The sequence below is a fragment of the Fringilla coelebs genome, assembly GCF_963513975.1.
Source record: "Fringilla coelebs genome assembly, chromosome: 8".
NCBI lineage: Eukaryota > Metazoa > Chordata > Aves > Passeriformes > Fringillidae > Fringilla > Fringilla coelebs.
The window spans coordinates 25727603-25749958 of record NC_140066.1 but is presented as its reverse complement, the minus strand read 5'-3'; the positions used below and the strand labels follow the sequence as shown (position 1 = coordinate 25749958).

Below are 22356 nucleotides of genomic sequence, written 5' to 3'. Positions count from 1 at the left end.
AGGAAAAAGTTCATACAGAAAATACTGAGTATTTTACATTCAGCTCTCTGCAGCAGCTCACCACAGCAGTACCTCAAATCCTAATGATCAGCAAAGACTGATCAGCCCACACTTTAGCTCAAAGCCCATGGGACCATTGTTTATGTACATCCCTCCCACCTCTACCTAAATGGGAAGCTGTGGCCTTGTGCTAACAGTCTTATCACCAGACTGGGCCATTACTGTAAACTACTGTGGAGTTTCAGTAGAACAGAGACAGTAATGCATCAGTTTATGCACTTGTGATGGATGGAAACCAAGGTGAAATAGAACAACACAGCCATTGCTGTTCACCTTGTATTAGAAACCAGAGCAGGAAAGTGAGGGGGAAATCAGAAGAGAAATATTTTTAAATCAACAGGAAAAAAAATCCACAAATCTGACTGAAAAGAACTGAGAATACTTAGGTTCAGTACTTCTCAAGAAACAGTTTTTCCTTATTTTTTTAGGTTTACAATTTTAATGTTGAAACACTTCCTGGGTTTTACAAAATTGTGTTGAACCTCTTTTCTCTCCACCTGCAGAGCCACCAGGATTTTAACCTTTGAAAGACATTCCAGCCCACTAACAGGGTGAACACATGTGGCTGAGGCTGGTTTGTAGCCCACTGGCCTGTTGCAATGCAGAGAGATAGCAAGTAACACCCAAATTCCAGGCATCTCCTCATTTCATCCCAGGTATACTCAAGGATCTGTACCCAAATCCTAAGAAATGATAACAAACATTGTCATCTGCTGTCATTTCTGCCTCCTGTCAGCACACAAAGACTAGAACACCTTCCAAGACATGCCTCCAATCTTCCTTTCCCTCCTTCTAGGTCCTACAAGTCAATACTCTGCAGAATAAGGTTCATTTTTGACATCATCAACTCAAGAAAAATAGCTAAAAAGTAACTCACTACTAGGTCAACCTCTTGCCCCAAAACACCACCTCTTCATAGGGATATCCTCAGTTCAGTGTAGTAAAAAATTTCTAAAGAGCTTTTTCAATACCTTTTCTTCATTAACCTCCCTGTTGTGATCAGAAAACACCAACCCACCATGCAGAAATCTCCACTCTGAGCTGGAAGCTGCCATTCTGCAGTACTCACAAGAAGGAACCTTTCAAAGCTTATGAAGGCACGTCTGACCCTCCACTGCCCTCTCCAAAGAGCAGTCCCTAATCGCATGTATCATGTTCAGCCAAAATTTACTACTCTTACACATCCTAAATAGCACTTCACTTCATCAGCTGAACTGCAAAAAGCATGACTTCCCCAGGGAATAAAGCTGCTGCAACCTGCCCCACTGTTGAGCTGAGGTTGTGCTGGCTGTGGGAAGGCCACTGATATTTACCTACACAGAGATGGTGATAATATTCCAGGATTCTTTTCCTCATTTTCACTAACTGATGCCACTAGGATCATTCTCAGAAGGGGGCAACAGTGACAAGGATGAATAGATGATAAACATCATTAAAATATTTATGACAGGCTCACAGTCTGGCTGCTAGTATCTTTTTCTGCTCCATCACAGGAAATGACACCATATATATATACATATATGTAAAAAAAGGCTTGCAGTTGTATATAGAGAAATAAACTACTCTCTTCATAGAGAGCAGTGTCAGATTGAAATATGACAGACAACTGGAACACACTTGGAACCAAAGTCTGACTCAAGTGCTCACCAGGGTCCCTGTTTGGCTGGCGTGTGTGTGGCGTGTGTGTGCGCACGTGGGCGTGCCCGTGTGTGTGTGTGGTTCAGGTTTTCTTTTAAACATATCTTCTTTTACTAAACATTAAATTATTTCCCAAGAAATAAAAAGCTATGTACATTGTAATTATCTACAGTAGGCCTTCGGCATCCTCGCTATTCACATGCACAGGGTTCGGGCTGCATTCATAAACTCACTCCTCCACTGCTTGTGGTGCTGTCCCCTCCAGCCAGTCTGGGCACCAAGGAACACTGACGTGGGGGTTTGCTCCGATTTTGTCTTTTCCTTTCTCAGCAGTCAACAGTGCCAGAGGGTGACTGAAATTAAAAGCAATTAAAAGAGGCAAGATCCTGCAAAAAGCTGAGACATGCATGTCACTGGGAAGCGAGGGATGTTGGCATGTTGCAGAGCCTGGTCCAACAACCCAGTCTGAACCCTCTGGCAGGATGAAACAGCTGATTCATGACTTATTCTGAAAAGGGCTGAAAAGGGACAATTTGCTTACAACATGTTGCCTAAGGTACGACACCTATCTGTTGAATTTGAATACTTTATTCCCATTCTGTATGTAACAGGAAGCTGGCATTCAAATCTCGTTCCACACTTGACTCATTTTTGTTTTTTATTCCTAATCTGATGTGTGTTCCCTAAATATGATGAACCTCTGCTATTTATGAATGCAGCCCTGGTAAACACAAAAAGCCCACCCCATTCCCTCCCAAATGATAATAATGACATATAACTCTTTCTTTTTTCATAATAATAATAATAATTATAACAATAATAATTACAAATAAAAATTCAGAAATGCTGTAGACCAAGTGGATTCTCAGTATTAAACACTAGTGCAGTTGGGAATTTCCTTTGTGCTTTCACTGTTGGCAATTGTTGAGATGCTTCCTGTGGAGGAGAAAATGGAGAAGAGAATCAGTGCAGTGGCTTCAACAGTTTGGTCTATATTGCTTCTCACTCTTTAGGATGTGGTAGTGTAAGTGTAAAGACAGAAAAGATGCTTAAACATAGCACATTCTTTTATGTATTTGCAATAAGCAGGGAGCATGCAGGAAACCAAATTACTACAGCTCAGCTGACCAGCAATAAACTCATTAAGCTATTAGAGACATATTTGCTTGTAATCACAGCACACCAACAGTGTGAGCCTGGCTCAGCTGATTCTTCTGAGGGCGAAGGGAATTTGGCACTCCTCCACAAGAGAGGCAGGGTCAGGAGCAGGAAGAGGTGTGAGCCACAGCCATTACTACCTTCTTTATAGCTACTGCTGGAGACAGGTTCCTACCCTGGGAAAAGCTGCAAAGCTGTGAGGGAAACTCCATTATCCTGCTGCTGAGAGAGATTTACTCCCTATCCCAGTGCCTCAGGACTCTACTTGTACCCAGGGTCACAGTCACTGCCTCTCCTAATACCCAAACCACCAAAATCTTCACCCAGACTGTGAAACAAAACACAGCTGAGGGTTGTCTCTCACCCATCACTCGTGTGTCCAGCTCTTTGTCCATCAGCTCCTCAGGGTCTGTGAACTCACTCAGGGTGATTTTGGGGGCATTTTCACTTTGGCTGACAGAGCCAATCATTTCCTGCTCCTTGTCATGCTGAACTTGGGCATAGATGTTAATCCAAGGGATTTTCCTGCACAGGAAAGGAAAATGAGAGGTTATGGTTTGTAACACAGGGATCCTCAGCATGTCATTTATTAATGAGACAAACTAATCTGAGACCAATCCCAAAATGCAGCGCTGGCAGTGATTCAAAATATGAGCTCTCAGAAAGGTGAAAGTACCACCTAGATGTTCATCTCTGAAAGTGCCCTTAGCATCCACTAATTCCAATAGCAGCCAAAGGTGCTCCAAATCTCAGGCCACTGTCTTCATATCCTGTGCACAAAGTCTCCCTCAGCTGCAAACTTCAGTGCTCTGCCCTTTGAAATCGTGCACACAGTGGATGCTGCACTCAGCTCAGACAGCAGCAATTAACTAAGTACAATCAGCTGCAATTGTCAACTCTCAGTATTTATTATATGATCAGTGTTGCATTGGAAACCAAAAGTAAAAATCAATTTGGCACTAGTATCAACTGAGCAAAAAAATTGCTGGGATTGTTGCTGCTGACAGGCCCACACTGACTCAGAAGAAATTGCCACATCTGAAAGAGTTATAAAAGATTGCTCCTGCCTCAGAGTCAGGAAGGATTTGGACCTCATAACACCTATCCAAAGTCTGTTTGTTACCTCTCCATTGCAAAAACCAGTTTGTCATGCTATGGATCACCCAAGTTTGCGGGGACTTATTTTTCCTTGCTGCTCATGAAGCCAAGGAAGTGAAGGGATTATTTCTTCCTCCTTCTCCCAGGCAAAGTTACCTTGGCCTGCTAGAATGATATCCTTGAGAGTCAGTCAGGTAGACAGATTGTACAGGCCTAGACAGACAGGTAGTAATCCCTGGAGGAATGCAAGTTTAAATGAGAGACCTGAAAAGGAATGTGTTAAGCAACATGGGGGTGCCAGGATTATCTGCACTGCCTGTTGGAAGTTGACTGCCTTTCCTAATGCTCTTAGAAAGTCTTTGTGCCATGCAGTTCACACTGCCCCATAAAGGAAAATTTGGAGAATATTTTGAGTTCCTTAATGCACACAGGAGTGAGAGAGAAAGAATATGTGTTCAAAAGGAGTAATATAAAATTCCATGGTTTATATGATTAGCTTGATGCTGATCTATCTGCTGTTGGATATGTCAGAGACTGAAAACAGTGGAAATTGCCCCAGCCCTCATGAATTCAATAGATCTATGCTGATTTTACTCCAGTGAAAGTCTGGCCTCAACCAACTTGTGCTATTGGCATGATTTAGCATTCTGTTCTTACCCAGCATCAAGCCAGGACATATTTGGGATGTTTAGCAGCAGATGACAAATCTCATGATCTTCTTGCTTTCTCCTACCTTTTAATGTTTAAATATGCCATAAATGCCACCAGAAGATATAGGAACTCCACAGGAAATGAGTGAGAACTAATGCATCCCCATAGGATCTAAGTGCCCAGAACTTGTCTGGAGATGTATAGAGACATGAGAACATGCCTGGAGATAGTGGAAGACTTAGTTCTACTTCCAAACAGTGCAATAGCAGAGCAGTGGTCACCTCTGAACTTCGTGTGGAAAGGTGAGAAAAGCTCTTTAGAATTGTGAGGCAGAGAGCCAAGGTACTTCAGAGAGTCAGGGAAAAGAGAAACTGAGATCCCTGTGCACATGTGAATGCATACCCAAACACCTAACCCTGCTGTGCCTGCCAGCACAGACACAGGGCCACAAGCACATCACTGTGAGCACACACAGCACACAGTCCTGCACTGCTGTCCCAGGACACACACAGGGGCTGCCCCACAGCCCACCACTGCTCAGCACTCCTACACACACAGTACTCACTGATACATACTCAATCTTCCAGAAAAGGAACAAGGTTTTTACAGATTATTTCCATACTTTTCCCTTCTTCCTTCCTTTTCCACAGGGACCCCCTCAATAAGCATCTCTCTGGCAGCAGTGTTTAACATGTCTGCTGAGTCTATAAATTGATGGACTCGTCATAAGGAGTCTGTGTGCAAACCAGCAAAGCACCAAATCTATGAATTTGTAGAATTAAAAACTCATGTCAGACTATGCTCTCTCATAACCTTTCCCTGTAAGCACAAGTTCTGCATTCAGGCTGGGACCACCATTAATCAGTGAAGTACATGTGGCTAATGGACCTCTGCATCATCCAGAGCCACAGGAAAGCTTTTGGGTTGGCTCCCCTTTTTCCATTAAGAATCATTCCATGCTCTCTACTTCTGCTCCACTGAGCCAGGAGTTTTAGTCAGAGCTGAAAAGTTGCTTTCTTTTCTGAAAAATTAAGTTGAGAATACTTTGTGTATAAGACTTATCCTAAACTTGGTCAATTTGACCTGTGTTTTTCCCCTTTGGGACAGAGAGATAAGAGGAGACAGCCAGTTAATAAGCTTTTGGACTAAGCAAAACTGATGCTTTGACCACCTTCCTCTCTAGTGCCAATTTGTCATATAATCAACTTTCAGACAGATTTTAACAAGGCAGGGTCTCCATAGCCCTAGAGCATAATAGAAGGCTGATGGCTGCTATACTCAAAGCTCAGGGTGCTTAAGCAGTACAAGAGTCAGTTTTATGAGCTGTAGTAGCAGAAAATGACCCAGACAGTGCCAGAGCAAAGTGCATTAACAAGCTCCTCACTGTTCTCTGGCAACTGGAATACAAAGACCCTTCTTTTACTGCTAGGGGTGATCACAGCAGTGGTAACTGATGGCCACAGGGCCAAGGACATCAGGCCAAACCCAGGAAAGACACAAGGGAAAGCATGTCTCACTCAGGGCTGAACTACAGCTTGTCACATCTCCCAGGAAGACTTTGCCTTCCTCATCCTATGTCTGGGTGTGAGAGCAATCATCATCTGCCTCCCCAGCACCCTATTAAATCGGTGCCTTACACAAATCCCATTCCCCTGGGAAGCTGCAGTCACCTCACAGAAGCAGAGAGGGGATTTCAGGCTGCAAAAGGAGATCATGCTGGAGACCCTGAAATCTGCCTCTGAGCCAAGGCACACAAATGCTTTCCCTGGAAATTGTCCTGGGCCACTGAAGTCAGTGGGAGCTTGATAACAGTCAGCAGTGTGCACAGAATCAGGCACTACAAGGAGTGCCACTCACTGATTAGAGCAATGGTCAATGGAAGATGTTAGCAAGGAGGGAAACTTTAAACCTGGAGATTAGGATAGATGCCCATCTTATCATATAATTTGATTTTGAGTATTGTTTGTATCCCACTAACATCCTTAGAGAATACTAGCCCAATGCTGGGGAGCAGAAAAGCTGGAGAAAGCAACATTTAGCTGGAATCTGGACAGGAAAAGCTCTCATTTTTCATTTAGAAGAACTACTATATCCAGAAAGTTTTATTTATTTAATTTTAAGTCAGACTCAGCTTCAGTTTCTAACACAGTATTTGGCCACTGGTCAGGATCTAGGCCACAGACCATTTTATACTGTAAATACTGAATGCAAAGTTCCTCCTAAGGAGCTCCATCTGCCTGAAATGCATCTTCATAAAGCAGACCTTCAGCAAACAGGCCATTCTTATCACATATTTTGTTTCACAGCTTGCAGCAGCCAAGTGCTACAGGCCTGACCGGGTCCTGCCTGCTGTCTGGAAGCAAAAGGTTTATATTAACATCTGTCAAGGTAAATCTCAGCACATATTCTCAAAGGCATTTTGGTGCTTTACACAAATTTTCTGGCTTTGAGTCTCCCACCTTTAACATAAACACACCTGTTCTTCTGCAAGCTTAACTGTTCACTTTACAAGATACAAATGAGATGCTGCTGCACTGAGGCAGCTGGGCAGGTGGGTATAGACTCCATGGAGTCATCCATCATGTGGTTTTTGACTAAGCTTGCTTTGTGTATCTCAGCACTCAGTGAGCACAAAGGTTCCCATTTCTGCTCTGTGGTTTAAATACATCTGCTGAAGCAGAAGAGATGTGTGAGCTCTTGGTGAAGTTTTGGAGCACCAGCTTTGTGGTGAAACAGCAGTAGATGGTTTCCTCTGTAAGTATCAGAAATAGGGAGCTACATTCATCAAAGCCTGATGCCAGCACAGTTCACTCTTCATTTATAATTCAGGCACAGCTCTGTTTCCTGTAAACCACCCAGAGTCTCTTCCTCCCATCCCAAAGTTTTCCAACTTACCTCTTGAATTTGTAGATTAAAAAAACAGCCAGGCCCACAAACACCACTGACAACAACATCAGCATCGCTGAACTGCTGTGACCCGAGCTGGAATCCACAAGTGGTGCTGCAGGAGGAAAGGCAAAGCATCACACTTGAGGGATATTACAGGGAAACACATTAAGTACCAGGAGTTGAGCTCAACTCTGTCTTTGTCACATCTGCTTTATCACCACTGCATGGTGCATGCTGGTTTTGGCAAGACCAATCAGTAGGAAACAAATTGGTTCACTCGTCCTTCAGAAGTCAAGGCCCTTTTTCAAGACAGGGCAGTCTAACATCTCTGAGTGAAAAGGCACAGCCAGCCACGCTCAGCTGAATGCCCAATCACTCCTGTATTAACTCTCTGGGCTATTATTTTTCAGGTTTTTCCAGGTACTAGAGTGGAAATGAATTTTATGAAGCATGGCTTAATACATATCTATTCCCCTTCAGAGAAGATACCTTAGAGCATCAATGAACAGCACAACTCCCATCTTCCAAGGATATTCATCTATCTCACATGTGACAGGGATCTACTCTGGTGACAAGCCTCAAGGTCCATCCTTGTACAGGGCCTTAGAGACTTTTAAATTGAGTCAGTTTCATAATGTGGAGGAGCCCAAAGCAATAATCCTGAATTCAATCACACAATACATTACAGTACTTTGGAGAACTTGATCCTTGACATTTTGGCTGGCTAAATACAGTATATTCCTATACCTTGTTTATGCAGCTATTCCAAGAGCTCATCAGAGCACACCATCTTAATGGCCTGAGCACTGTGCTGAGATCAAGTGTCTGATGAGAAGTCTCTAATGATGCACAAATGATTATAAGTGGCAGCTGAGTATTTCTCATTTTGCATAAATATTTGGCTTTGGTGGTTTACTATTCTCTATTCTTTTTCCATCACCCTGAAGATAGGGGCAAAGTCATATAAATAGAGCCAGTTCTGATTTCACTGTCAAATTTCCACACCTAAGAGTCTGATCCTGCCAGTATTCTGCTGTTAATACTTCTAGCTCTTTTGTGGGAAAGACTGTCATTTCACCCAAGCCAAAACACTATGGAAATGGTCATGAAACAAATGCAGCAACTGCAGTGGAGAGGGGGCAAGAATAGCAGCAAAACATAATTTAAATGCAGTGCCTTGCTAGAACCAAGCCACATTCTCGAGAATTCCAGCCACCTGGAGACCTCAGACATTCCCAGTTTTGCAAATTAATCCATTTCAGGCTACTCCTATTAGCATCTGACTCACATTCCAAAGGAGCAGTTTGGGAGTGAAGGTAAAAAGGCATTACTTGTAGGAAAGGTCATGAGCCTTGATTTAGCCCAGCTCTTGTCTCTCTGAGAAGAAGCTGAAGTGTGTTATTGTGGGGTATGAATCCCAATCTTTCAGAGAGGCTATCAGCAAGGGCACTTGCACAAGATCCCACATTTCAGACAATTGCAAGGATAGTCATAAAAAGTAAGGGCAAAAATAAATCCATCGCCTTCTTTGTAACCATTACTTTTCATCAATAGCTGAGACCTTCACACTAGGCTGGTTTAAAGTGAAGGGATTGACAAAGCTTAACTGGATTCTTTGTTACTTCGTGCAAAAATGGAGATAGGTAGTGTTGAAATTTAAATTCTAATTTTTGGAAGTCAATATTCAGGCACATATTGCCTGTACAAGACCTCAGTCTTCTGCTGGATACTTTGCCCCTTTAAAGCCTCCTAGCTAGTCACAACAGTAGCAAACCCTTTGCTATAAGGATTTGATCCAACATCCATGAAACTTAGTAACATCCCACTGAATTCCACAGGTGCTCAATAAGGACTTAATAGAACACCATTCACCTGGTTTGCTAAAACACTTGAAAAACACCAATGCCCTCGTTAATTAATCAACAGGGAGCTCTTACAAGGTACTTTTTGTACTTGTACAAACTGGAGCATGAACATGCCCCTGATAGGTTGGTTTTAACACTTCCTGCTTCTACCAAAATGTCTCAATTGGCACATAGCCCAGTGCCACATGCCAAACTGTGAGTGCTCTGCTGTAGACTGATTCTCCCGGAGTTGTCTGAAGCCTCAGGGGAAGCACAGCTGTGCCTTTGACTCCACACTCACCTAATGTCAGCTGAGTAACATACACAACCACTTCAACGCCAGGCTTCAGCTCAAACTGGACCAGGTTCTGGTTGAGAGCATTAAAGAGGATTTCTACCACCTGATGAGATAAGAGATAACAACAGTTAAAGTATACAAGATTGCAAAGTCTGGAGAACATTCAGGAATACACAAAGCCCATGAATAGTGGCTGACATCTCTTACTGGCTTCAGCAGGGCCCGAGGAAGTGAAGAGAAATGCACGTGGGCTTTGGGTGGAACTGGGTGTCATTGCATGCAAGCCTCCCTTACAGAACCTCTGAGGCTCTCATTGTAGGTTCTTATATCTCTCCTGGGAAGCAAATCTAGAAGGTTTGCAATTTTGTTTTTCTTTTCTGGGAGCTTTGAGAAGAAGGAAAATAACTAAGGACTTTTTCGCCTTCCCTAATATCCTTTGAGTTTGATCAAATGCGTTTGGAAATCACTGACATATTGGCCTTTCATTGGTGGATGATGAAACTGAATTAGGCAGTTCAGGCCTACATTTCTTTCTTCCCAATGATCCTGTCATGTAGCTTCTTTTTAAATAAGCTGTTGGGGATGAGACAATCCAGTTTAGGTCAATGGAAAATTTGCCATATTTGTCCTTCACTTAGGAAAGGGGCTTTGGACTGGATGAACTGGAATTGCTGAGTTGAGAGATCAGCAACCCAGCTCTGATGTGTCATTTGGTTGCCCCAGAGCACATACTCAGCACATCACCCCAGAGCCTCAGTTTGTTACTGCCTGATCTCCATAGGGTAGTTCTGATGGACAGGGCACAGCTAACGAGTAGTTCTAATGACCTACTCTCCAGGCAGAGCTCCTCAAGCAGAAGGCAACAAGTGCCAAAGTACAACTGAGTAGCCTGTCAACTAAAATTAGAGCACTAGAGCTTTAGGCCTCATGGTCAATTAGTCAGAAATCTAATTGAGATGTCAGCATAACACTGATACATTAAATATTGACACAACAGCTGGTTCAGAAGGAGTCTTAATACTTGTAGACCCTACTGGACCATCCCTCCAAAAAAGCCTTTCAAACCTTCCCACCTCAATGCATCTTTCCTGCACACTGACCACCATAAATTTAAGGGACCAGCTTTGATAACTTCCTAGGACAAAGGAACTAATCTGCAGGGACTGACTTTACTCAGTGGGTGACAAGAAGTTCCACTGAATTCACCAGTCTCCTGAATAATTTAATGTTCGAGCCAAACTTACAAGAGTCACTTGGCAATGGGCTCACACATACTTTGCACACTAAAAATACTGCATACAAGAACATTAGCTTGAGCCAAGCAGCCTTTTCAGCAGTACAGTACTTCACTCCTTTGCCTTTATAGAGCTGATTTAATCATTTGGTAATTCTAACATGAGAGCTCCAGCAGCCTAGTGCTGTTGTTCTTTCCTTGCCTGCATATCACTGTTGCTATACATCACTGTAATTACCTATTTATCTAAATGGATGGATATTGTAACTTCCAAATATAGTTTGCACAGGCCGTTCACTGCTGCAGAATAAAAAAAAAGAGGTCTTGTTGTGGTGATCTATGAGCTGAAGTGTCTGATTTATTTTTAGTAAACCTCAGTATATTATCTTGCTGCTTTGGCCTCCCTTTATTAGCATTCCTCCAGGGAGCAGAGGGAGTACATATTCAAGGTTCCTTTGGCTGTAACTAGTCTAAAAAGGACACTCCACTGATTTAGGAAGAATCTCTGCTAGTGGTAGACTGTGACACATCTCAGTGAGGTATTAGAAAATCCTGGTTTTCCTCTGAAAATCATTTTCTTTAATGCCATAAACTATGCTGCCACAGTCCCAGATGCATCCATTTCCACCGCACTTATTGTAAGTACTTCCAGTGCTGTGCAGCTTCAAGGGCCATCTGCAAACAATGTGACAGGAATAAATGTTCCATGAATCCTTCTTTCCTTACTTGCTCCAGATCAGCCTCACTGCTTTTCCTCCTCTCTGTTGTGTTTTTGTGGGGCAGTATGAAGAGTTCAGCAGAAGTAGGCAGCCCAGGGAACAGAGCTACCAGGATCTGTTCATCAGGGATACCAGTCACCTAGAAGAAAAGTAAAAAAGAGGTCTCTAGCTGCTATTTTGTTACCTATGTTTCCACTGACTTTCAGAAATGGTGTTCCTATCAAATTGTTATTTTCCAGTTCCACTGTAGGTGTTGGGGTCCTAACGAGCTGTTCTGCCAATTTGGTGGGTCAGAAACTGAGCTTCTGCTAAAGATGCACTCTACTTCCTTTCTAGAAGTGAATGTAGGCTTGACAACACCCCTGGGCCCAAAGATCTCAACCCAAAGTCCAAACCTAGCATGTCCCCAGATGTGAATGTTCCACAGAGTCCTCCTTGCTACAAAAGAATAACCGACCCAAAGTCAGATCCAGAGAATTTGCCTCAGCAGCCACTGGTAAATGTGCAGCTAACAGGGACAATATGAAGAAAAGTGCCTGCAGTCACCTTCTGCTATCAGGTTGCAGGGATCCACGTTGGCCATACGTGAACAGAAATGTCCCCAGAGGGAGATTTCACTCCTGGGGCTGTGCTGGGAGCTGCTCCCTTTGCTGAGCCAAGGCTCTCACAGCTGCCTTCAGCCACACCTGCCCACTGAGGCTGCCTCTCTCCCTTCCCAAACCCCAGCCATGCATCCCCAGCAGGGCAGGAAGGCTCCCCTCCCTCAGAAAGGCTCTGCTACGTGAGCTTCATTAGCTCCAGCAGCTCTCTGCTCCTATCCCAGCTCCAACCCCACGGCCCCACTGCAGAGCTGAATGTACCAGGGGGGCAGCCCACTCCTGGTGGGGCACACAAGCAACCACTTCTACCAGATTTCTGCTGTTCTCCGTAATCATTCGCAGTTACAAGCTAATTAATTATTTCTTGTCCTGCAAGCTTGACTCTTTTACTATAGTAAAAGGGAAAAACAGTTTAAAAAAATAAACTTAGCATTTTTTCAGGATGGCAAAACAACCAAGGAAACTCTTACAACCTGTGAATTTCGAGTGGGCTGCAGATGAGAAAAGCTGAGCAGGAATGTACTTTCCCAGTAAAAATAATCAGCCTCCGTTTCTAACAGCTTTAGCTAAAGCAAAAAAACCCCAATGAGAGACATTTTTGGCAGAATGCCAAACCCTCAAAAGCTTGTCTAAATCTAGCCCCTAATTTCCCACAAAACTAAAGTCCCTGACTATTTGATATCATAAATTATTCTGTCCCCTTTCCTGAAAGAATATGAGTACTAGTTTACATATTCTAATTAATCCCAAAGGAAGATTCAGTAGCTTCCAACTACAGAAGTTTCTCTTTATCCTGTATTTTAAAGGTAGGTTTATTTTCCTTTTGAATCCTCATTTTTTGCCCCAGTTGGAAAGGGAGCAGAGCTTCAAAATGTTCACCAGTTGCACTTAACTGCATGTGAAACTCCTATCAGGAAAAGAAAAAAATATCATCCTCATGTATCCAGAATACTACAATGTCTGTCTTCTGGGATGAAGTGGATCAGCTGTTTAACAACACTCACTTACACTAACCAGATGTTTGGAATGGAAAACAGTATACACTGTCATATCAACTTGGAAAAATAAGGATAATGATTATAGTATTACTATCTAGAATTTGCAAAATCCTCAGGGATACTAAAAGCTGAAAAGCACACAGAAATATTAATAAAAGCAATTGTAATATTTCCACAAAATCAGCAATACAGATTGGCTCTGTAAAAGGATCCAGCATATTAAGAAGCTTTTTATTGATTTTTAATGACAGTGCCATCACTGCTGTGCTTACCCATTATTTTAAGCTAGCATGTCAAAAAAGGGCATGTTTTAACAGCCTAGTCAATGTGAGTACAGACAAGGAAACAGATGCTCACCTGTGCTAGCGCTCTCTTGATGACTTTGCCAACATCTTGTCTCCATTCAGGGATGTCAGGGTTATGGTAATCCAAGTTGGGAGAAAATGACAGGAGCTGAGATTGGAAATATTCTGGAATAGAAAAAGTATTAATGAGAAGATTAAATGGACACTGTTTAGGGTACAGACAAGGGTGCAAAAGACAACAGGAGGACCATAACTATCTTAAAGCAAGAGGGTGAGAAAAGGCTGAAGGAAGAAAAAGGCTGGCTAACACTAAGCAGGACAGAGAGCTCTCAAGGAAAGAATCTCATAGTGGTACTTATAAAGGATGTTTTGATCTGCTGCCAATTTCTGGCTTTCCCCAGAGAAACAGAAGTGAGAATGAGAGAGGTGAGAGGATCCTTCATGAAGCCTCTGGGCTTTGTAACTTTGCCACTCAACTTCTTCAGATTCTGCTCACAAGAAGGCTGACCAGAAAATAAGGCAGCACTTGGCTGAGGTTTGGGAGGCTTGTCTGCACAATTGCAGAGCAAACAACTGCTGTAAGTTATGTTTTCTGTTCACCCTCCTGAAGGGAAACCAGGAGTGATTAATTCCCCAACAAAGGAGAAGCCAGTGGTGCTAATGACTGGCTCATCAAGCAATGGCTGTTGATGAAACACTTTGAAGTTCTGTGCTGACTGAATGATTGCTGGGAGGAAGAAAAGCTTCCTAGACTTAAAATGCAGATTTTAATTTTTCTCCAATTCCAACTCTCCCTGCTGGTCTCACCAAAGATCAAGCCAGGAGTCCTTATGGCAGCTGTGCATAAGGGATTTGGTCCAGTGGGAGGCAAAGATCCCACTTGGATCTGGGATGGGAACCACAGATCCAGGTTGGGAACCACACTCCTATGAAACTTCTCAGTGTAAAAGATTCTCCTGTCTGATTTTGGAGATGTTCTGTGCCTCACCTTGAAGCAACTGATCTCCAGACACTTCAAATAAGAACCATTAATCATTTGGAAGAAGGCACTAGGTTTTAGATCAAGATCAACCTGTCAGAGTATAAATGAGGAAATCCACAGAAATCAGAGATGTGCCAGCACACCGTTTATATGGCTTCTTTTGTAAGAACTGTTCTTTCTTTTTAGTTGGTTCGATATATTTTTAAATAAAACAAGTATCAAGGAGCACAGGGAAAGTCTCCCAGGTTCTGAAGGTTTAACCCAGAGTCAGATATATAAAGTCTTTGACTTTTGACACTTTAGTACCATGTCCAATTTATTTTTTGAGCAAACTCTTTTCTGTTAATCTCAAATTAAGGATATACCTGAATAAATCTCCACTGATAACATCAGAAATCCAAGCCTAGATTATGGTCTAGACCCATAATCACTTGACTCAGGACACAGGTTAGGATACAAGTTTTTCAGAGGACATGTTTGCTAAAGGCATCACTCATTTATATACTCAGACTTGAACTCATCACCAGACAGAGGGGCTGGAAGGACTCCTTCCTTAGACCAGGTCAGACTGCAGCACAGCACTGGATAGGACTATTTGGACTGGATCCAAATGGGTACATTTTTTTGTAATAGAACCCAAAACTTTGGATCTTCTAAACAGAATGGCAAAATTTCTTCCAAGGTGTTTAAAAACAGAGTGAGGAGCTCTCTGTGGGACCTGCTGGGGCTAAAGATCAAGATCACCTGTGGGTATCACTCTTAAACATATTTAATTCAGGTTTATTCCAGAAACTAGTGGAAGGATGGAAATTTACAAGTAAACACTGCATTTTACAGTGCTCAAAATTATGAAGTAGAAGGTTCCTAATATTTGATAATAGCAAGTCAAGTTATTACAAAATCACATAAACAAATTATTAAAGACTATTGCATTTCATGGCCAGACAATCAATAAATATCTATTTAGCTGCTGTTAAATCTGAGTATACAGTGGGATATTTATTTGTATTTAATTAGTGAAATAAGACACACACAGTGCAACTACACAGTGCTGAGCTTCAAAATAACCCAAGTTATTTGAAGCTCAGGTTTCTCAATAAAACTTGAAGTCCAAATAAAAGCTTGTTCGCAAATGCTGAATGCCAAAAACTAGATAAGGAAAACAAAGACTGGGCCAGGGTGGAAATTGTTCTAGAAGTCCTGGTCAAAGCTCCTGAGAGAGCCCTTTCACCCAGGATTTATCCAGCCCCAAACAGGGTAAGCTCTGCTGTCTGCCAAAGGGTGCTTTTTGAAGCCTGTGACAGGCAGATATGGCAAGAACATACCAAACATTACCAAAGTCCAGGGGGCACAGACAGACCTCCAGCTGGGACAGGAAAGATGGGCAGTGATGCCAACAACAGAGTCATTTCTGTTCTCTTTTCCAGAGCCCTCCTGACCACTGTCATTTGTACAGTCACTGACAGAGACACCAGTTGCATTCAGAACACCTTAATGTTGCACTGTGACTATTTCTTTCCACAGCTGCAAGGATGAAGGAGGGCAGCCTGGTTCAAGTGTTTTTTATTTCTGGGAGTTCCCTGTCTGGGTGTACAGACAGATCAACAGGGACAGGAGACACCAGCCACCTTATAAATGCTGAGGTTATAATTTTGTTTAGCTGCCCTATTCTATTCACTTCTGTATTTTGTCATCATGACACATCTGAGCTACTCTGTCATCAGAGGTTCCTCCAGGCATTGTCAGGCTCCTAGAGTTCATTCTGGGTCAGCAAGGACTGTCTGCCCTGCACCCCCTGAGGTGTGACTGCAGAAGCTGAGGGTACCATGCACTGCAATCTCCTTGGTGTCCTGGATGAGGGTGTTGCCCCCAGCAACCTGCACGGTGACAGCGTTCATCCCCTCCACAGTGAACGTGTACGAGATGCTGCTCTCCAGGGTGATGAGGGGCTGTAGGAGGCAAACACAAATGACAAAATCAGGGTGAGACTAACTCAGAACCACAACATGCACCTGATTTATCCACCAACAGCCTTGCTCCTTGATACAGGTGTGGTGCTGCCAGTTTGTATGTCCTGCTAAGGCCCAAACACCAGCAGTGTCCCACAGGCAGAGGTTTCTCTTATTTCAGTAAATGTTTCCTGAAATATTCTTCCATTGAACTGCAACCCATTGTTGCATGGACTCCTCAGCAGACCACAGGCAGCAGTTGCAGAATTAGTGCAGTAGAATGCAGCACTGTACACACACAGCCAGCTCAGTGCTATATTTGCTGTACAAAACCCAACCTCAAATTGAAAATAAACCAAAGATGCAGATGCTTCTTCAAACAATCCATATTGTTCAGATTCAGGGCCAGCCTTTGCTTTTATGAGCAGAAATCCATTTATCTCTCACAGAGCAACGCTGCTCAGGTCAGAGTGAGGACATCCAGCATTGCCCTGTCCATGCTGTGAGTCTGTAAGCAAGCTGCAGCCACAAGCTGGCAAGCTGTGCTAAGCAGGCTGCAAGCATGGCATAATTCCTGCTGCCAATGCTGACTGAATGTGGCTGTGGAAGGGATCCACCCTGGAGCAGCCCATGAGAAGAGCCCACATTAAAGAAATCAATGGAAAACTCTCTCTCATGGGAGGGATTCCCTGCTGTAAGCAGGGGAAGAGTGGGAGGATCTTCCTCCTGGGGAGAAAGCATTGGAAGAGACAACATGAGATTAACTGATCATAGCACCCATTCCCTGCCTCCCTGCACTGCTGAAAAAGGATGAGGCAGAGAATTCAGGAGTGAAATTGAGCCTGTGGAGAAAGGAAAGATGTGGGAAGGTTTAAGATTTGGTTTTATTTCTCATTATCTTACTCTGATTTGATTGATAATAAATTACACTAATATCATAAAGTCAAGGCTGGTTTGTTTTTTAACAGTAATTAGTGGCATTGCTCTGTCATTATTGTGACCTGATTTTGTTATATTTTATGTATTCTACCCATGTGAGGAGGGGAATGATAGAGTGGCTTTAGTGGGCAGCTGGTGTCTAAAGAGGATCAACCCACCCCAAGTGAAAATCAAAGGTCCAGCCTTCACAGTGCCACTGATCTGACAGCTGGTCTACAGAAATAAGTCTTTATTTAGAGAAACTACAAAAAAACTCTTTATTTAGAGAAACAGTGATACTAATCTCCATTGCAAAAGCACACAGAGGTCTAAGAGAACAGATAAAGCCATTGTGCCATTGCTGTTGTCCCTTCACTACACTTTCAGTTGGTTTAGAAAGGAAAACTTCCAAATTTCACCTTCCAGATCTCACACTTTATCTCATCATGCTGCCAGCCTGACTGCACTTCACAACAGTGGTCACTAATGCCATTTACATAGCCAAATCAAAATTTCCACCTGCACAGGCCAGACTGGCAAACATATTTCTCTCTATCTCTAGAACACCACCTTCCTGAGACCCCCTCATCCATGAGCTGAAAAAGCAGTAAAAAACAAAAAGTCTTATCACATGGCACACACAGTCCAAGGGCACCAGCTTGTGCCAGCCCTGGAGGCCCAGCTAACATTTACTGAGATATACACAGACCCTGGAGAAGCTGAATGGGCCTCTATCAAACTGCAGGGATATCAGCAATCCTCCTGGAGGTTACAGGTTGTGGTTCTGTGCAAAGGCAGATAAGAGGATGCAGTCTGGCCTTTAAAATTACATTTTTTTCTTTTTGTATATGTGTATGCTGGACATTCCGTTATCATGGATGATTTCACCTCCATCATGGAGTTTTAACATTCAGCCAACTCCTTAATTTTAATTCAAGAACCAAGACCTGGAAACTAACTCAAAATTAAATCAAATAGTTTAAGGTTCATTTGCTTAAACCTATTAGACAGCTGGATACATCTATTAAACTGGACCTGTGTTAATTCAGGCAAATTGGCCTTTGAGCATACTGCAAAAATCAGTAGAGTAGAAATTCAGTACAGGAGTTTCAGCAGGGTGGGGAGAGCAGGAGAGGAGTCTCAGCCAGATCATTTGTGTCTAAGACAATATTCTCCTGTGCAGCAGCACAGAGAGAGACTGAACAGTGACACGAGACACATCTGGTTCTGCCTGGGATGGATAAGGGCTGGACAGGAAAAGAAGTTGCAATCCCTCAGCACAGGACAAAAACATATCATCTAATAATACCTGTCACAATCTTACACACCTCATCCTTTAATTCAGTGTCCCCATCTTCCACCCCTACTCAGAACACCATAGTTTACTCATGAGTGGGCACAGAGAAGGGTCTGACTTATACATTAAAGATCCCAGGAGGAATTTTGATGTGATACAGACTGCTCTTCTGAAAAAAGGTGGCTGATACAGTTATGTCTCTATCTCTTGGCATACTTCTGTCAGAGCTGCAGAACATTCCATGAGGTAGCTGGAGATAATGCATTGCAAAGACTGAAGAGTGCTCTGGGTCTGAGATTCAGACACAGGTAAGTGCACCACGTTTACTCTTCCATATTTCAGCAATGAGTACAATCATGCCAAGGTGCCAAAGGATCAGCTACTCCATGTGCAGCTGTGTCCAAAGTAGCCATCCCAAACACATCCAAATCTGCTTGTACTCTGCTGCCTATGGCTCTGAAATTTAAACTAGAAGATGAAACAGTTCATGTTTCCAACCCAGAAGCAAGCACTGTGAGAACTGCATGGAAATCTTCAGCAAACACCACTGCTTTGCACTACCTTTTCTAGATTACTTTCTATTTCAAAAAATATTTTTAAGGCCCTATTTACCATCAACTTCTATAGTAAGGACAAAAACAACGTCAGGAAAACTCTGCACTGGAGGGCTTTAAGCAGATGATCAAGTTACCAGCATCCAAATTATCTCTGATGTACTTTAATGGTTCTCCATGTGTGAGCACTGAGCCAAACACAGCTGAACTGTGACATGATTGTGCATCCCTGTATTTCAATGCAAACTATAACCTATATAAACTATATGGAATTACCTGGTACTTGCCATGGACTGGATGTGCATATGTGGGTGGTTGCCATAGTTCAGCTAGGGCACAGCAACTTGCCAAGTTACAGTAAATGGCTTTTGCTCCTGAGTTCTTCCACTGCCTCAAGTATGCTTCCACAAAAATCAGCAAGTTCTTATAGTGAGCCTCTTAACTGGATGTAAAATCCCAGTAGGAGCAGCACTTACTGTTTTCATTTTGCCTCTCCTGATTTTGTTGGTAGCCATGACAGGAGGTTAAAACTAAGCAGCTTTTCAAAGAGAAAACAAAATACTTGTGTGCCTATTTTTTATCTCAAGTTCCATATTTCATGTAAAATCCCCGTTTCTTTCTGCTGCAATCTCACCTCAGTGCACACCTTCAATTGCAAATGTAGACTGTGACATGACTTAAACTGCTTTTGTAAACAACAGCAGAAACTACATTGTGAAATTAACAGCTGTACATTTCAGAACTGTAAGAATGGAGAACAGTGTCTCACTCCTAAAGTCTACAATCAAAACTGTAGCTAATAGGGAATCCTGCTCTCTCCATTTGAAAGCATGACACTAACTTGTATTTTCACTTATTTAAACTATTGCTAAAAAAGCTCTTTCTTATACATACAGTGACAATACACATCATTTGAAAATTCACTACAAAGAAGTCTCATCCCCCTCTCTAACATAGCCAGACTTTTCAGCTTGAAATTCTAGATAAGGCTGTTTATCTGAACACCAAGAGCTTTAAAGTGCTGTGTTGGAATCCAGCATTATGTACTGCACACTGGCACATAATGGAAACCCCCTGGTTATGTGAACACCAGCAGTTTTTAAACACTGTGTTGAAAGCCAGCATTATTCCACAGTTAAGTTGCAAGTGAAGGCTGGTAATAACAGTGGTCTTCAACTCTCAGTAGGGCTGATAACAACCAGATGGAGAAAGTAATGGCTCCTAAGAACAACACAGCACAGAAGGGAATAAATTTACAAAGGTTGAAGTTCAGATAATGACAACCCTCTTCAGCCAAGTTAAAAACTAAAACACAAAACAGACAAAGGCAAGAAGTTTTTATTATGGCTGAGAGAGTTCCCTGACTGTTGTGACAAGCTTAGGGGAAAAAAAAGAGCCAAAAGGTGTCTGTACCTTGGTGCTGTTGCCAAACCACCAGAAGTAGGTAAGGGTGCCTGCCTGGCTGGGCCAAACTACTGCAGTAATGTTGACATCCTTATTTCTGATGGCAACAAAGGGAACACTCAGATGGACGTGCTCCACTGGACCTGTGGGAAGAGAGTTCATTATTAAAGGCTTTGAGTTAAATCCTCCCTGCACAGTTGTGAACAGCAAGGATCTTTCCTTTAAATAAATCAAAAGTCCTATGTCAGCAGTGACAGTCTAGTGACAGTCTATTTATATTTTAGAAATAAAAGAGAATTTCAGCAGTCACTGAACAACAGAAAAAGACAATCAGATTTTAAAATACTTTTCTTACCCCCCCCCCATTATGCACATTTTCCATAGTGCTAATTTTCAGAGAGGGGCAGCACTGTGTTTGGAAGAATTTTTTAAATGCATTTTGAAGAAAACAATGAACTGGCTTTGCATTATGTAGTGAAGTTGTTATTGAAAGCCATAAGGATAGGACACAAGAAGGGGATTGGACACAAGAAAGGGATGGGACACAAGTGAGAAAGAAGGTTTTTTCTTGAAAATATAGCCACTGAGCTACAAAGATTTGTGGGAAAATCATTTTAGCCAAGATGGCTTAAATCTGGTTATATAAGAGTCATTTATGACTTCATTAAATACCCCAAACAGTTTTTTAAAAGGTCTCTAAAATAAAGACTCATGATTTTGGAAATCCTTGGTATCTTTTTGATATAGGCCCGACCTTAGGAAGTATTTGGGGAGTCAGTTGCCCCTAGAAAAACACCAGGAACCACTTGAAAGATGTGTGCATTGGCATAACAAAGCATGTAACTGTCAGAAGCACTTGATTCTGAAAGACTTAAAAAATAACAAAGTACCAATGCAAAGTTGTATCTAATAAATGCAAATGCCCAGAATAAATCCAGGACACGAATCCCTGAATTCAGAAGGCAGATCCACTCTAGAAATAACAACATGTGTAAGAAATACTGAGGTTTTGTTTGGTATTTTGTTTAAAGCTTCTACTATCTCCATTGTTTTTCTTCTTGTTTATCTTTTGGTTTTGCTGGTGCTGAATTTCAGCTGATAACTGCTGCCCATCAGACAGTGTTACTTTCTGGGTAGTGCCTTTAAAGCACAGCTACTGACAGACTGTCCCTGTGAGATGGAAAGGACAAAATAAGAAAAGTCATAATCTTTTCTTTGTTTGTTAGACATTCATTCTGGGAAGCAGGAAATTTGGTGATTTTAACTGAGACAATCCTCTTGTGTTACCTCTCAGCACAAAATGGGGACATTAATCAGTTCTCCATCTACTTGAATTACAAAGATTGTGGAAAGCAAGAGCTGTTCTTCTACCGCTGGAACATAGAGCTCCAAGCACAAAAGGACCCTATTCTTGCTCTTGGCCCCTTAAAATTTGATCTTTTTTTTTTCCCCCCTTTCCCAAGAGCTCTCTACCAGTAAGTCACTCCTGAACTCTGACCGTAGGAAGTACTCTGGGTTTGCAAGAACAGCAGGCTCCCCTAAATATTTTGTGACAGCACAAGTAAGAGGAAAAACACTAATATCTTTGCTTCCTTTAAATTTCTAGTTAAGCTGCTTGTCAGCAGATTCCAGAAAGCTGAAAAGTTAACTGGCTGCTAATAAAGCTGCAGGGTAGAAAATTAATGTTGCTTGAGGCCAAAGAGCCTCTTTGTCTCTTTTTTTTTAGCACAGGATCCCAGTACCAGAGTGATTGTGTAGTAA

At 42.4% G+C, this 22356-nt stretch overlaps 1 protein-coding gene across 1 annotated transcript in view; it reads right to left on the bottom strand.

Moving 5' to 3' along the window:
- Positions 1-2569: 2569 nt before the first annotated feature.
- Positions 2570-22356, bottom strand: part of SORCS3 (sortilin related VPS10 domain containing receptor 3) — a gene marked incomplete at its 3' end in the record, with an annotated part of 260788 nt that continues 241001 nt past the window's right edge. Inside the window, exons 20-27 of the mRNA XM_084210407.1 lie at positions 20605-20738; positions 16299-16422; positions 13544-13656; positions 11597-11728; positions 9640-9739; positions 7501-7606; positions 3221-3381; positions 2570-2634 (exon numbers count right to left, since the gene is read on the bottom strand). Coding sequence (XP_084066533.1) covers positions 2570-2634; positions 3221-3381; positions 7501-7606; positions 9640-9739; positions 11597-11728; positions 13544-13656; positions 16299-16422; positions 20605-20738 — 935 coding nt within the window. The remainder of the gene's footprint in view (positions 2635-3220; positions 3382-7500; positions 7607-9639; positions 9740-11596; positions 11729-13543; positions 13657-16298; positions 16423-20604; positions 20739-22356) is intronic.